The sequence below is a fragment of the Falco punctatus genome (assembly GCF_963210335.1).
Source record: "Falco punctatus genome assembly, chromosome: Z".
Lineage (NCBI taxonomy): Eukaryota > Metazoa > Chordata > Aves > Falconiformes > Falconidae > Falco > Falco punctatus.
Genome location: NC_137586.1, coordinates 25,346,660 through 25,363,963, shown reverse-complemented (window position 1 = coordinate 25,363,963; position 17,304 = coordinate 25,346,660). Strand labels below are relative to the sequence as shown.

The 17,304-nt window shown below is 41.5% G+C and overlaps 1 protein-coding gene across 1 annotated transcript in view; it reads left to right on the top strand.

Moving 5' to 3' along the window:
* Positions 1 to 17,304, top strand: part of CMYA5 (cardiomyopathy associated 5) — a 46,143-nt gene that overhangs the window by 4,302 nt on the left and 24,537 nt on the right. The window contains exon 2 of the mRNA XM_080370852.1: positions 3,706 to 15,355. Coding sequence (XP_080226978.1) covers positions 3,706 to 15,355 — 11,650 coding nt within the window. The remainder of the gene's footprint in view (positions 1 to 3,705; positions 15,356 to 17,304) is intronic.

Below are 17,304 nucleotides of genomic sequence, written 5' to 3'. Positions count from 1 at the left end.
GCACCTGAACCTGTTACTGGCAATGCCATCAGGCCATGCCACAACTCAATGTCTGGAAGAGACCAGCACCCCAGCAGGTTGTGCCCCTTCCCAGATGCGTCTTGGATGATATAAAATGTGTGAGACAGGCCCAGCTCCTGGCTCCCAGCTACTCTTAATGAAAATCAGCTTTGTAAGCAGTGAGCAGCTATCTTACTGCTTTTGGATAATTATTCACTTGAATTCGGACAGATGAATGAGCCACGGTGTTGCCAGAAGGGGTGTCATCAATAGTAAAGGAAGTTGGCAGTAGGTTAACAAGTGAAAGGCTGGGTTTAAAATAGGGACTTCTGTAGCTCCTCATTCTCTTACCCTGAAGAAGGAGATGGACAGGCTATAGCCCTAGGCAATGCAGAGCAATAGGCAGAGACCTCGATGAGCATACTGATTGCTGTAGGGGGAAGGGGGTAGCGTGGTGAAGGCAGAAACTACAAGATTGTACAGAACAAAAGTGCAAACAGAGAGAAATAGAATATTTCCTTCAACTCGGAAGGCAAGCTTGCCAAAAACAATTTCCACCTCCTGTGCACTGTGCCTGCAGGGCTGCAGTAGGAGCCTTCAGGGAATGAGAGATCTTGTCAGTATAGGCCACTGCCACAACTGGGACACCCGGGTCATTTTGTCTGGGTTGTTTTCAGCTTGCAAGGTGCTATGTAGCAAACAGCAACTAATTTTGATGATAACCAGGAGTGACAAGGTCTGATGTGAAAAGGGTGAAGGGAGACTCAGGAGGATTTTAGAAAGCTGATGGGCTGGCTGTGCTTCTCTGTGATGGTGCTGGTGTAGCACAGATGAACAGACCTCGGTCAGTGTGTCTGAATGCAACTGCTCTGGCAGCTGGGGAGGTGGAAACTCTTCCCTGCTATGATACATAAGGGAACATGTGCCCAGACTGCCAGGATGGACTAGAAACCTGAAATCCCAGTGGACACAGCACAGAAGTTATAGCGAGAAGAAAGAAACGATAAGAAAGATCTGGTTTTGAGCTATTATGGCAGGAAGCATGAAACTGGTTGTCAGCATCTTCAAGAATCATGAAAGGTTTGAGTCAATGTCCTAGCAGTGAAAAAATAAACTGAAACCACATGCGCTGACAGGATGGGTTGTGAAAAGTCTACATGCAATGATGGCAGCACTGGCTTTTGTCCCTGGATGTCAGTGGCTTCATTATGCATTTATGGAGCTGAAATATTGCAAATGTCTTTTTGCAACGGCAGAAGCTTTCTTTGAGTAGAGAGGGGTGTTTCAGCTACTACTGTGCAGCATGCAAATTGTATACAAAACTGTGGTAACATTTGGAAGTATATTGGAAGGAAATACTTATGTGCCTTTCATTCTGATCTTAAAGATATAAAACACCATCTCATCGCACTGTAGAGGAATATGGGCTGTGACCATAACCTTGGAAATGAGAAAATGATGTGAATAATTCAAGCCTTTTGCATAAGCAGGGCCAGGGCAGCCCATTCTTATTCACACTATATCAGCTGAAGTGGGAGTGCTGCTCTGTTCTGCATGGGGTTTTATTTAATAACACTAGGTAGTGCAGAAAAATAGGTTTAACAACAGATTAAGGAGATTTAGAAGTTGAAAAATGTAAAAAAAAAATCAGTCATCTGTTATCATGGACTCACATAAGACCTGAAAGCTTCCTTAGTACTATTGCTATCGATTGATTTGATTTGATTTGATTTGATTTGATTTGATTTGATTTTTCTATGCCCAACTCAACCTGATGCCAAGCCGTGAAACTGCAAAGGAAAAGCTAACAGCAAAGTTGATATATATTTGCTTGCTTTGCCTCTTCCTCCAACCTGTAAATTTTATCTTATGGAGCTAGCCTTTTTAGTGAGTACTGCACCAAGACAGATAATCAGCTGTAGACCCTAGGGTTTCTATCTGTTTGAGGGCTGGGTTTGGTATTGTTTTTGTTTTTAGGGAGTTTTGCTAAGGTGTCATTACTTAGTATTGCACTGTCAGGCTCACTTTGAATTGTGGGCTTTAGTCCAAGCCATCCTGCTAGTCACAGCCTCCAGGCCAGCCCAGTCACCACAGCTGGCTTTAAGCCCCATCATTGGACTTTGATACCTTGTTGTCCCTCCACTGCCTGGTCAGGCTGCTGTCCCACAGGGTGACTTCAGTTTTCAGTTAGCATTGAGGACATCAGAGATTAGGTAGTCTGTGTATAAGTTTGCATAGACCTCATCATGGGCCAGCCAAGGGCAACCCTTCTTGTTCTGTGCTCTGGAGAGCAAATTCATGGGAAGGTAAGGCCAGCACTGCTAGTATCAGTATTACCTTTTTGTTTCTGTTAGGTACTGAGCAGTTTTGCTGAGTGCCCTTCACAAAAACCTTACAGTTCAGAGAGTTTGCTTGATGGAGCAATTATAGCTCTCCTCAAGATTTCCTCTTCTCCTTCAAAGACCTCTGCATTCTGCCAGGCACTTGGTGCCCTCTAGAGTGATGCCAGTTGCTCCTCAGAGGTGCCCCCTGCCTCTGCAGCCATCTCTGGTACCCACGTGGTGCTGGGTCATAGCCTCCTATGGCAGTTGGTGAGACAGATTCTCTGATCCCATGGTCAGGAGCCAGATTTTTTTCACTGCAGTTGAAGAAGCACTTTATTCCAATCACCTGGAAAGTGACCCTTCCCTCTGTTCAGTGGAAGAAAGATGTTGTGTGGCCATAGGTTTGCATCCTTCCACGGGAGTGAAAGAGAATTCACCACTTCTGCTCTACTGAAGCCTCTGGCTTTGCCAGCAGATACTCTGCCTTCCTTTCCATTGGCTGCTAATATGATTTCCCTAGATAAACTACTGTCCACTCAAGAAGTATCAGGATTGAGTATTGATTACCTTTTCTATTTTTTTTAATTACTTACAACCCTAAAAATATTTTTTTAAAAAATATGTCTTTTAATTGATTTTGCTATTCTTCACACTCTTATTTCTAAGCTGTTTTTCTAATGCTTCTCAGAAAAGATTTCTCCAGCCTTTTTTTTTTTTTATTGAGAGAGATTTGATTGCAGTATATGATAGTGTACTGATTAGGTACCATAAGGTTTAAAGTTAGCTTTATAAATCATTGTTATTTCATTTGGGGAGGGCTTAGTATATTTTTTTATTGTTGAATGCATTCTAAATTACTTTGTAAAATATGTGGAGTGCTTAGAGGATGAAACATATCAAAAGACATTAACAAACTAGCAAATAGATTCTCTACCCCTTTGAGAACTGAATAATCATTTACTCTTGGGCAAAGCAAGTGTGGGTGCTATTGAAACACTGACAGTATCTTGTAAGTGTGTAATGCAAGGTTTAAATTATACCGTGAGATAACCATGCACTGGACAATAGCCCCAGAATCAGCTCAATCTCACACTGGTTAAACAAGGTCAGATCAAAGACTTTTTTTCCTGCATTGTCATGAGCATTTAAACACCTGTCCTTCATTGAAATAACCTTGCAACGTGCAGCTTTACAAAACTATCTAAAATGGATGTCAGATGAAATATGACTTTCCTTATGCAAAATTTATGCACAAGCAGTATTTTTTACAACCTTGAAAATTAGTTTTGCTTTAATGCAAATATTTAGATTTTACTGCAAAAATTTAATTTGTTGTGTGTTTTTTACAGCTCTTTTTTTCTTTGGTTCTTTCTGTTTTTAGTTTAAAAGATGTTATCCAAAATGAAGATGTGAAACCCAAGCTGCAGTACATCATGACTAACCCTTCCTTTTCTATGGTAACAGTTCAAAGTGAAGACAGTGGGATAACCTGGGAAACTAGCTCAAGCAGATGTTCTACTCCCTGGGCCTCAGAAACTAGTATGACTTCTGACCTTTACAGTATGGAAAGTTCACCGGTAGGTTCTCCTCCAGGAAAAGTTATCTTTATTATGGATGAAGGTAAGATTGTTCGGAAAAGGAAGCGCAAATCTTCAAATAGGGTGCCAATGGCTACAAGACTGAAGGGAGGCCTGGGCAGTAAAAAACGTGACTCTTCTGGAAGGCAGAGGCAAGAACCAAGAACTGTCCTAGGAGATGTGCAGGCAACAGTGTTAAATGTTGAACAGATGGAAGTGCAAGACACAGATGAGGAAATGTTGGATGACAAAGAAGATCTAGAGAACATCGCAGAAGAGCCAGTAAAACGTGCTCCGATAAGGTCAATATTTAGAGAGAGCAGACTGAGAAAAGTAGGGCCGATCCTTGGAGGACCAGTACAAGCTAGAATCCAGCTGTTCAACTCAATTTTTGGAGGGACTGAGCCAGCCCCTGAAACATTGGAGAAAACCAGAATTCAGAGAAGCAACTCAGTTTCAGGGGATTCTGAACAGTTCCTTGAAACATCAGTAAAAGAAAGATTGCAGATGTTCAGTTCGCTTTCAGAAGCAACACATCCAAAGCCTTTCCAGACAGCAAGAAGTAGAAATCTTCAAACACCATCAGAGAGAAGAAGGGAGCAAAGACAACAATCCACAGCACATGCAAATCAAAGCTATTCTTCACCAACAAGACCTCTTGAAAACTGGCTTACTAATAAAGGTGGTATTTCATCAGAAAATATTAAACCCATTAAAACGAAAGATAAACCAAGCAGATTTTCACACTTTGGTGCAGAAACAACTCTTCAGCCTGAAGAAAGAAAAGACAGACAATCCTTTTTGGAGGCTCCAGATCAGGTACCAGGACACTCACTGAAGTCCTGCCCTCCTGAAGAAGGCAGGAAACAGCAAAGTTATTCACCTGCAGAAAAAATGTTAATAACAGAGCAAACAACCTCTGTTTCATTAGAGTCTGATGATAAATCAGAGAAACAAGCACCACTGCTCTCAGCTGAAAATGCAAACAAGAAAACAGACCAATCCCTGCTGACAGCATCAGATCATCTGGAAGAACCAGAGGAGCAGGAAATTCAGCCCAGTCCTGCATCACAGTCTGTTTCAGCAGATCTTGTTAATGAGTTAGAAAGACAAGGTACCCAAAGTACTTTGCCTATAGCATCCATGTCGGATCATCCTGGGAGGGAAGCACAGAAGTCAGCAGTTCAGTCTTACTTACCTAGTGCTCCATCAGCTAAATCCAAATATTCCACTCTTTCTGAAACAAGGCAGGAGGATATTATTCCTCAGTCATCAGGAACTGCACAGGCTGAGTCTGAACACATGCTTTTACCACACTCTGAAGATGAAACAGAGAAGCAAGAAACTGAATGTCAGCCACCAGTAACTGCACTGCCAGAAAGTGAGCCTTCAGGTCTGTTGTATTCTTCAAAAAAAAAAGAGGATCAAAAGATCCCACCACTTGAAATCCAAAATGTTCACTTAGAGAAGCAAACAAAGTCCAAACAAGACTTTTCCTCCTCCCTTCAGGAAACAGAGGAGCAAGGAATTGCACTAAATACACCTATTTCTGAAAAAATAGATTCTAAATATCTTGGAGTTTCATACCCTACCCACACAGAAACAGAAAAAACTGAGAAAACTCCAGCTACAAATAAAGCAGTAGATTTGGATCACCCTGATTTTCCCATTGAAACAAACAAACAAGCAGAGGGTATGCAAATGGAGATGGAGCATCCAGATTTCTCATATCGCAGCAAAGAAATCAGGGAATCAGAGAGAACACAGATGCAAACAGAGCATCTGGACTTCTCTTTTTCCAAGGAAGAAACAGAGGAATTGGAGGGTGCACAAATCGAGATGGAGCATCCAGACTTTTCTTTTTCCAGGGAAGAAATGGAGGAACCCAAAAGTGCACAACTGGAGATGGAACATCCAGCTTTCTCTTATGCCAGGGAAGAAATGGAAGAATTGGAGAGTGCACAATTGGAGACCAAGCATACAGATTTCTTATATTCCAGAGAAGAAGTAGTGGAATCGGAGAGTGCAGAACTGGAGGCAGAATATCCAGAATTGCTTTTTTCTATGAAAGAAACAGAGGAACTGGAAAGTGCTCAACTGGAGACAAAGTGGTCCGATTTCTCATATTCCATAAAAGAAACAGAGGAATCAGAAAGTTCACAACTTGAGAAAGAGCGTCCAGACTTTTTTCCCAAGAAAGAAACAGAAGCATCAGAAAGTGTACAGCTGAAGATGGAGCACCCAGATTTCTCATATTCTGGAGAAGAAATGGTGGAATCAGAGAGTGCACAGCTGCAGACAGAGTATCCAGACTTTTCTTTTTCCAGGGAAGAAATGGAGGAATCAGAAAGTGTACAGCTGGAGACAGAGCATCCAGATTTCTCATATTCCAGAGAAGAAATGGTGGAATCAGAGAGTGCACAGCTGCAGACAGAGTATCCAGACTTTTCTTTTTCCAGGGAAGAAATGGAGGAATCAGAAAGTGTACAGCTGGAGACAGAGCATCCAGATTTCTCATATTCCAGAAAAGAAATGGTGGAATCAGAGAGTGCACAGCTGGAGACAGAGTATCCAGACTTTTCTTTTTCCAGGGAAGAAGTGGAAGAATCGGAAGGTGCACAGCTGGAAATGGAACATGAGGAGTTTTCACTTTCCAGGGAAGAAACAAAAAACCAAACACATGTTCCTTTTGAACTGGAACAACCAGAGTCTTATTCCCCTGAAGAAGCAGAGCAAGAAGAAACAGCAACGCTTGCACCAGTACCGTCAGATTTATCGTGTTTGATGGAAAAAGCAGAGAAAGAAAACACCACCAAATTCCAGTGGTCAGTACATCCAGATATATTTGATTCCATGAGAAGAGCTGAAACAGAGCAAACTGGATATCAGGAAACAGCACATTCAGAGTTACTCTATAACATGAATAAAACAAAGCAGCAAAAATTGGCACAAACAGATTTGGACAATTCTCTTATGTCAGATTTTAGTGACAAAGGACAACAGCTGCAGCCTGTACAGCAGCATTCACAACCTGGAGATAAGTTGTATTCCTGTCCCCAGGGAGTACAAGGAGAAACTACTCCACTGCAGTCAGAGCATCCAGTTTTGTCATATTCTACTGGAGAAGAACAGCAACATAAAATCTCACAGCTGAGGGCAGAACAGCCAGAGATGTTGAATCCCACTGGCAAAACAGAGCAACAGAAAGTATTGCAACCAAAGCTGGAACAAGCAGATTCACCATATTCCCGGGGAGAAACAGCACAAGAAGCTGTACAAGGAGACTTAGAAGGTCCAGAGCCATCATGTTTCATTAGTGAGGCAGAGCAATGTGAAAATGTACAACTAGCTTCAGAAAATAGGGGTTTCTCATTTACCACTGGAGAAGTAATGCAAAAAGGAGTGGAGTCAGGATCTTTAGGGTCCCTACATTTGATTGACAGAGCAAAGCCCTGGGAAATGTCACAAACAGAGCAAGAGCAGTCACTTGACTCCTCTTCCACTGCTGGTAGTCATCAACAAGAAGCACCACCACTGGATATGGTGCAGCCAGATAGATCATATTCTTTTGGCAGAATGGAACAAGATATAGCAGAAAGAGAGATGGAACAGCAGGAAACAGCCCAACAAAAAGCTAAGCAAACGGGAATGGTGTGTTCAGATTTGTCAGAAACCTGGGAGAAAGAAGAGCCACTGGTCACAGACCAAATTAATTTGGTACATCAAGAAATAGCTCAGCCAGAGTTAGTGCATCCGTCTTTGCCATATTCTTTCAGTGAACAAATGCAAGAAGAAATGCAAACAGAGCCAGCATATCCAGAACAGACATTTTATGTAAGTACAGAAATGCAGGAGGAAATGACACACCGCAAATCAGAACAAGCGTTTCTTTCATGTTTTACTAGCAAAACAGAACAACAAGAAATAATACACCCAGAACAGGAGCAAATATTTTTACCATCTTCCACTGGAAAAGAAGCTCCACTGGAAAAGGAAATGAGTTCAGAATATCCAGATACTTCGTATTTCCTTCATGAAACTGGACAACAAAAAAAGATGAAACATCCAACGTTACCACTGATGAAACATCCAACCTTACCACTGACGAAACAGCCAGATTTTTCATGTGACAGTGGTGAAACAAAACCAGGTGACATCATAGAGCAGGAGTCAGGACATCCAGAGCTTTCATACTCCATGGGAGAAACACAACAACAATTAGAACATTTGGATTCATCAGGAAACCTGGATGAAGCAGTACAAGATGAAAGTATGGAAGTAGAATCTAAATGCCCAGATTTATCTGATGTCCAAAGAAACCAGCAACAAACTTCACAATTAGATTCAAAATATCCAGATTCATCATTTATGTTTGGTAAAGCCAAAGAACAAGCAACTCAAGACTTTGAATCTAAATATCAAGAATTGCCTAAAGTGGCCCAAAAAAGACCTTCTGCAGCACAAATAGAGTCAAAACATCCAGATTTGACATATTGCCCTGGCAAAGCAAATGAGCCGGAAACTGCAACATGGGAAATGAAACATCCTGATTTGTCACATTCCACTGAGACAAACTACCAAGAAGTGGTAGTGTTGGATAAGAAACACAGAAAAGTTTCTGTTGGCAGAGAAAATCAGCAGCAAACCACAAAACAGCAGATAGAGCAAGAAAAGTTATCACTTTCTCCTGGTAAGACAGAGCAATTTAAACATGCCCAGGAGGACTTGGAACAACCAGATTTATCATTTTCCTTTCACAGGCCAGATGATGAAATGGCACCACCAGAGGCAGAGCACACTGATGTGATATATCCTCTGGAGAACACAGAGGTGCAACAAAGAGTGCAACAAGAAACAGAGCAAACTTACCCCTTTGGAAAAGCAGAACAAAAAACAGTTCAGCGGGAAGTGGAAATTCCAGATTTGGCCCATTCTGTGGGTGTAGCAGCAGCAGCAGAAGAAACAGCAGAACCATGGCAGAGACATTCTGACTTGCCTTATTCTGATTTGAAAGTAGGAGGACTGCAAAGTGAAAAGCTGAAACCTGAACACCCTGGCCTAGCATGTTCCCTGGACAAAGTGCAGGAAATGAACAAGCAGATGTTGGAACAGTCAGGTGCCTTGGATGTTCATGACAAAACAGAGCAAATCCCACCTGCCCAGCTGGAGCTGGGCCACGCACACGTGGCATCCCCTGCCAACAAAGTGGGGCAGCGAGGAATGCAGCAGCACTCAGCCTCAGGGTGCCCAAGTGAGGAACAGTCTGCCAGCAGAGCACAACATCCACAAGCTGCAGAAGAGAAACTAGGAGCTCTGGAGGCATCATCTCATGGTGGAAAAGCAGAGGAAAGAGAAATGACAAAGCCAGAGCCAAAACATCCTGATTTGTCATATTCCATTGATAAAACACAAACAGAAGAAACCACACAACTGGTGTTAGGAAAATCAGATCTACCAAGTTGGCCTGGCAAAACAGAGCAAGCACAAACTGCACAAGAGGAGCAGCCAGGCTTCTTGCTTTCTTCCAAAAAAGCTGCACAAGGTAAGAAAGCACAGCCAGGTCTGGGACACTCACAGTTACCTCATTCTGTTAGTGAAGCAGAACAAGAAGCTGCACTTGCAAAATCAAGCTGTTCAGATTTATCTGCTGGCAGATCAGAACGCCATGAAGTCATACAACCAGAGGCAGAAATAATGGATTTATCAAGTTCAACTGGTAAAACACAGCAACCTCAGATTGCTGAAGTGGATTTGGTTTATCCAGATTTATTGCATTCCAGTGGCAAAGTACAACAACAGGAAAAGATTCCACCAGAGCAGAAACAACCAGGTGATTTCTCATCATCTCTCAGCAAAGAAGAGCAATGGGAAGGTGTAGGAATGCAGACAGAACACCCTGAGCTGCAGTGCTCTATGGGGAAAACAGAAGGATTGCAAAATTCACAAGCAAAATCAGAATATGCAAATTTGTCATTCTCTGTTGGCACTGCAGAAACTCGTAAAACAACACAAGCGAAATTGAAAGAAGACAATTTGTTGCATATGTCTGTTGAAACAAAGCCATCATGGTCTGCCCCACTGGAGTCTGAACATCCAGATGTCTCGGATGCTATGGGGAAAGTACTGCACCCTGGTGTGTCCTGTGCTGTTAGTGAAGAAAAAACAAGTGCACATCTGGAGGTCAAACAGGAGAGGGGAAGCTATACATTACACCCAGAGGAAATAGTACACCTGAAACTGGAGCAGACAATGTTTTCAAGTTCTCATGGCACAGCAGAGCAACCACATAGGGCCACACTGGAAGGGGAATTCCCAGATTTCCTCTATTCCTCTGGCAAAAAAGAGCAACAAGAAATGGCAAAACTAGAGTCAGAACATTCAGATTTATCATACTCCACTGATGAGACACAACAACAAGAAACCACAAAACTTGGGTTAGGACTACCAGAATTACCTTGTCCTGAGGAGACAGAGCAACCACAAATTGCTCAAGTGGAAGCAGAGCATCAGGATTTACTGCATTTCACTGGCAAAAGAGCATGGCGAGGAACAGCACAACCAGAGGTTGAGCAGCCAGATTCATTGTATTCCAGTGACCAAGTAGGGCAGCCGCTAGCTACACAACGGATATCAAAGCAGCCTGTAACACCCTATCCCATTGGAAAAACAGAGCAACAAGGAAGGGCACATCCAGAATGCGAACTTCCTGGTTTATCTTATGCCATTTGCAAAACACTATCACAAGAAGCAACACAAATGGACTTAGGGGTACAAGATTTAACATATGCCCTTGGTAAAACAGATGAAATGCAAACTGCGCAAGGTGGACTGGAACATACAGGTTCATTGTATTCTTCTGACAAAAGAGAAGAAGAAATGACGTTGCCAGCATTGCAACATCTGCAGCTGTCTTATCCTGTTAGAGAAGTAGAGGAGGAAACTATTTATCAGAAATCAAACTATCCAGATTTGTCATATTCTATTGTTCAACAAAAGCACCATGAAATTGAGCAACCAGAGGTGGAAGAAATGGACTTATCCTATCCAGCTGGCAAATCAGAGCACTCACAACCTGCCCAAGACTTACTGCAACAGCCAGAGCTTAAGGAGTCCTTCAGCCAACTGGAGGAAAAAAGAATGGCTCAGCCTGGCTTTTTGCACTCCATTGGTGAAGAAAAGCAGAAACCAGCTTCACAATTAGAATTAGTGCAGCCAGGTTTATCACATTTGCTTGGTGAAAGAGAAAAACAGGAAATGGCACGAGCAAGGTTCATGCCTTCTGATTTTTCATATTCCACAGGAAAATCAGAGCAGTTGCAACCAGAACAGCTAAAATCAAAACATCTAGATTTGTCATATCCTCTTGGCAAAGCAGAGACTCATGGAATGAAGCCACCAGATTTATTGTATTCCTATGGCAAAGCAGAGCAGTCACAAATTGCCCAGCTGGAGCATCTGCAAACATTGTCTTTCACAGGTGAAACAGAGCAGGGGGATGGGGCCCAAGCTGAACAGCAGTGCATTAATTTGCAGTCCTCCGTTGTTGAAACAGAGCAACCAGAAACACCTTCTGTATCACATACCTTTGGCAGGCCTGAGGAGCAGGGAACCACACAACTGGACTTTGAGCAATCAGATTTATTAATTCCTACGGACAAAGCAGAAAAGCATGATTTGGCCCTGCTGAGAGCAGGACGTTCAGAGAAGCAAGGCAGTGGGGCTACTTCATCTCCAATTGCTCAGATGGAAACTGAACAACAAGAATTATCCTTTTCCACTGAGGAAGCAGAGAGTCAAAAAATTCAACCATATTCCTCTCCTACTGAACAAACACTGTCTGTACCTGTGGATGTTTCACATTCTGTCTCTGAAACAAAATCAGAAAGAGGTCCAAAGTCTCCACCTGTAACTGGAAGCCTGTTGCCCAAGCACTTAGAGTTATCAGAGCAGTCAGAAACTTCCCGATCTGAGTCAGGTTTCTTAGCAAGAAAAGAAGCAGAGAATAAAAAAAGTCATATACATTTGCCTGTGGCTGCACAGTCAGAGGCTGAACACATAATTTTACCTGAAACAGAGAGAGAACAGACTCCACAGTACTTCCACACAGCTATACAATTAGAATCTGAACAATTAAATTTATCATATTCTACAGATAAAGCAGAAACTCTAGAAAGTCAAGATTATTTATCTTTACCTTCAAAAACAGAGTTTGAATCTTCAGTTCCATTTTATTCAGCTGATGAAACATGTCAGCAAGAAAATCCACCTTATTCAAAACCAGCCTCTGAGTATTTGGTTCCCACATTGTCCCTTGCTGAACAAGAAAAGCAAAGCATGCAGGCTCAGTCTACACAATCAGAGTGTAAACATGTAATTCCACCACATGATGAAAAAGAATTGCAAAAAATTCAGCTCCCTTCACCTAAAACAACAAGCTTGAAGACAGTGCAGTTAGAGAGTGTGTCTCTAATGCATACACAAGACCAAGACAAGCAAGAATCTCAAGATCATTTGTTGGACACAAAATATTTGTCATCAGAGCAGAGAAGAAATCCCCCCAAATTCGCTACTGAGCAGGATAACCAAGAAATGCAACTTGATGTGGGGACCATGCCAAGGTCAGTGACCACAGAGTCAAAGATGACTGCTGTAGCAGGCCAGCAAGCAGTGTCATCAGATTCATTTTTACCTTTTCATACATTACCTGAACAGCCAGTATCAGTGGCTTTCATTGATGATGAAGAGAAACAAAATATACCTTCATCTTTGTCCGACATAGTAGGCATGTTTGGAAAGCAATCTAACATCGTTTCAGGCATTTATTCTAAAGGAGAGGATAGATGCAAAATGCAACAAGATTTTGCAGATCAAAACCATACATCCTTAGAGTCTGTGGGAGCTGTTTCATCAGATGTTGTTTATGAAACTGTGACACACAAAACTCAGCGTCATTCCAGTGAACAGGGCAGCCTTTCTTCAGCAGAGATGAAGTCTGTTATCTCTAGTTCTGATCAAGAGGAGAATCCAGATATTCCATCTCTTGGGCTAGCCAGCTGGCTGACAGAAGAGGTGGAAGCTCGCTCAATTAGTCCAATAAGAGCTGCAGAAGCAGGCAGGCAAGGAGTTCAGCTTTCTGCAAGTGAAGCTTCTGATTTTGGATCGAAACAATTCCCAGCTGGAAGCTGCACAGAACTTGCAGTTCGTGGTGCTACAAAAAATAAAGATCATATGTTTAGAGCTTCTGATTCAGTGTCAAGTAAAATTTCCCACGAGATGTCCTCAGACTCCAGAAACAGAACACAAAGGTGTAATTTACCAGCTCTGGTAGGAGATAATCCAGGTCCAGACAAAGTTTCAGAGCATGAAACCAGCAGTGGAAATCCTCAAAAAATGGAAGCAACACAACATCCAGAGGTAGGCAATGTGTCTGAAGTACCTGAACATTACCTGAGAGGAGAAGAGGAAGAAATGGAACATGCGAGCACTGTAGAAGGCACTCAGCATGCTCCAGAGACTACTGAACAAAAAGATATATTTAATATAATATCAGAAGGTTATGAAATACTCAATATTCATGCTTCTACACATATTTTTTCTGTTGATGAAGAAGAAAGTAAACACATGGTAGATAAACTAGAATACTTGGAAACAAATCCTTCATATAAAAGAAAATCAGCTGATGATGGCCATAGAGCCCTAGCTTCTGGAACAATCACAGAAATTTCAGAAAGCTCATTGTTGGGAAAGCCTGCAAGTGATGAACTAAAAGAATTGATCAAAAATTATGATGTTGAGGAAACTGGAGAAACACAACAAGAAAATCCTGTTTTGCCAGAAAATGATAATAATGTGGTGTTGGATCCTAATAATGGTATGGCCGATATGGATTATTTTGAAAAATATACATTGATTGATGACAAATCCCCAGTTAAGCCACATTTTGAAAGACCAAGTTCATTGTTTTCTGTGACAGAAGTTCCCCACGAACCTGTGGAAGAAGCCACAACTTTTAAAGAAAGCACCGAGGCAGATACTTTGGAAGAGGAATTCTCCTTACTTGAGGATCTGGATGAAGTCTTTTATGGTACTGTGAAAGGAGAAAGCAAAATGCAGTCCTACGCAGATTCTCCAAAACCTTTACCTCTGCAGAAATCAATTGATATTAGCAGTAAAAAGGTTACAAATGTAGAAGATGAACAGAAGTCACCAGGGACCCCACTGTTTGATTCTGAAGAAGGAGTGCTAGAACGATCTCTGTTGTTTCCTACCACTGTTGCTGCAGTTAATCCAGAGCTTCTAGAGGAGCCACCTGCTCTGTCATTTTTATACAAGGACCTCTATGCAGAAGCAGTAGGAGAAAAAACAAAGGATGGGACTCCCTCTGATGAAGAAAGTGGTAATTCTAATGCATCTTTTCCTAGTAGAAATTCAGACACAGATGATGGAACAGGAATATATTTTGAAAAATATATTCTTAAAGATGAAATTCCAAGTAAGGCCATAGGGCCTCAAAAGTATCAGATACCGGAGGATGAGTCCTTTACTGGAGGAATTTCAGTTCAGAGTTCACAGGACAAACAAAAGCAGGGACCTGGTGATCTTCAATGTGTCAGAACTGAGGTTCTGCCAGAAAGGGTTGTTGTGGAGAGAAAAAAAGTTCAGGTTGACTGTAACATTCAAGCAACAATTTGTAAACCAATGCATGCCATTCCTTTTGGAAGCAAAGTCATTCCTTCAGGTGCAGCAACTGATACCACTGAACAAAGAGAAGAAGAAAATGTACCTGTAGAAACAACTGAGGAGTTACCAGATCAATCAAGTCAACAAGCCTATAGTCAACTAGTGGATTACCAGAGAGCTGCTTATCAAGAAGCTGGTAATACGCAGGAAGAACAGCATGACATAACAGCTGTTTCTCAAATGGAAAAATATGTTCCATATGTCAGAACGCCTGTTGAAGACAGTGAAGATGATCAGTATACTCAGGAAAATCTTTCCTGTATCCCTACCATTCAGCAAACAGAGAAGCCAGACTTGCAAAGAGAAGAGCACCACTCTGATATTTATGAAGATCTTGCTGAGTCAATGGACTATGATGTAATTACACAAGAAGAACTCTTGCAAGATGAAATATCATCTCAATTGACACATGAGGAGCTGTTATTTGAAGACAGGGACTCTTTTGAGCATGCTGGTGATAGTTATGAATTTGTTAATGAGCCAGAGCAAAGAACACCTGTTGAGCTTGAAGATTCAGGCTTTGTGGTGATGTATCCTGAAAAATCAGCAACAAACATTCCTCAAGTTGAGAGCCCACAAAGAGAACTGAAGAAAGCACAAGTAGACACATATTGTTACCACTGTAAGTGCCCAATATCTGCTATTGACAAGCTTTTTGGAGAACATAAAGACCATGAAGTCACAACACTAGATGATGCTGCAAACAAGATGAAGGTAAGAATTAGTTTGGGTGGTGGAAGGGGCTACTGAGGCTAATTTCTCCAGACCTCCTGTGTTGTCAGGGGCAAGGCTTCAAAGAGCAGTCCAGAGGCTAAGTCACAGTACTTACAAAATAAAAACTATTCCTAAACACCTGTTAGTGATCTTGAACAGAGACTGTCTTATTAAGGTGTTCTCTGGAGCCCTAGGCTTGCTAAGCTGGTATTTTTGTTTGTTCAGAAGTTTGAATTACTTTGTTTATATGTAGCTGCTACCAAACTTTCCATCTTTTAGATTTCTCACCTGTAAGTTTATTCTGGTTTGTATGTGTAGAGGAAGAAATGGGAAGAGTGTTGTTTCTATGAAAAGAAAATTTTAGTAACAGCAGCTTATTTCACTTAGCAAGGTACAGAAACCTTCTTATGTGGGGACCAGTATCATCATGAAGTGTTCCCTGTCCCGGCTACAGCTGTTTGTTGCTTGGAGATGTTGTATGAGTTGCAAAGTTTACACAGTTTTGTTGATATGCCTTCCTCATTTTCTGTTCAGTTCGTGTTCATCTATGCCAATAGTGGTTTAGCTGTAGCACAGGTAAGAGTTTGGCAAGTCCTACTTCCCACTATCTCTAAGCTGTACCACTCTAAAAGACAGATAGAATTGCCCTCCATTTCAGTAGCCTAGTCCTTTGCTATCAATACTAGTGAAAATGCTTTTGTTTCTGTGGAAGCTGTTCCTCATTAAATTGTAGTTCTGCTTGTGAAAACAGCATGCATGTGATGTCTCGTTTTTCCCATATCAGATTTGTTCATGTACAAGTATAAAGATGTTCCTTTCTTGGTCACCAGCTACTTAATCTTGTAGTTGACTGGCTCAGTATTAGATCAGACATATGTATATACATGGTTGATAGAGGGTCAGTCTGTTATTTAACTCGAAATTTAGACAAAATATGTAAATATCTACAATGAAAAACAAGAAAGAATTTGAAAAACAGAGTATGTTACAAATTGTTAATGAAACAGGGTCTTGGGAGGACTAGACACCATAAATAATGTCAAGCTGGGGCATAACAAGGTAACTCAAGGAGAACCAAATAGTTAATGAGACAAACAGAAAATTACTTGAACTATGTATCCTAATCACCATACTAAAAGATCCACCCTGAGCGAAGAGAGCCACCTACTAACAAAGCCCCCTCCCCACAAAACATAGGAGGTGAAAAAAAAGAATGCTGTACCTTTAAATGGAGACAAGGCTCATAAGAACAAATGAAAATTAAGTGACTAAACATAACAGTAAACAATTGCTCAAAGTGTATAGAAAATTTTACTATGTGCTAGCTTTGTGGATTTCCTACCTAGCACCCGTCTCTGTGCAGACATGCAATAAATAGGTACCTCAGCTCTGGGTGTGAGATTGGCTTTTTGCACACCAGGTAACAAACTATGTTTGTGAAACAGCAATCTCACCCCCGGAACCTGAAAGGTGAAGTCTCTTTCATGTTCATTTGACGGTAATACAGATTGTGTGTCATCTCACTAAAATTCCAGAAGCTTGTATCAATGGTATTTACGTTAACTTTATGTTAACTCATCTGCAAAAAAAGAGAAATTTAAAGTAGTAAGAGTCAATGTAGAAATTTCAAATGTCAGTATTTACAAACTATCTCCATGGTGTACTGACATATGACAGCAGAGTTTCTTTTTATATGTGGCCATTCATGCTTGACTTAGAAATGATAATCAGCCACCAGTAAGTCAGCAATAAAGTCACAGACCCCAACCATAACTCAACGGTACCTGCACTGCAGCAAGTCAAGCCACAAATAAACATCCCATTATACCCCTCCCTGGCTGTGGAACATGGGCATGAAGCCAATATTAAATCTGGCTACAACACAGACTTGGCTTCACATGATTTTTAGGGCTCAGGGCTCAGGTTACCTTGAGACAGCACTTGTATGT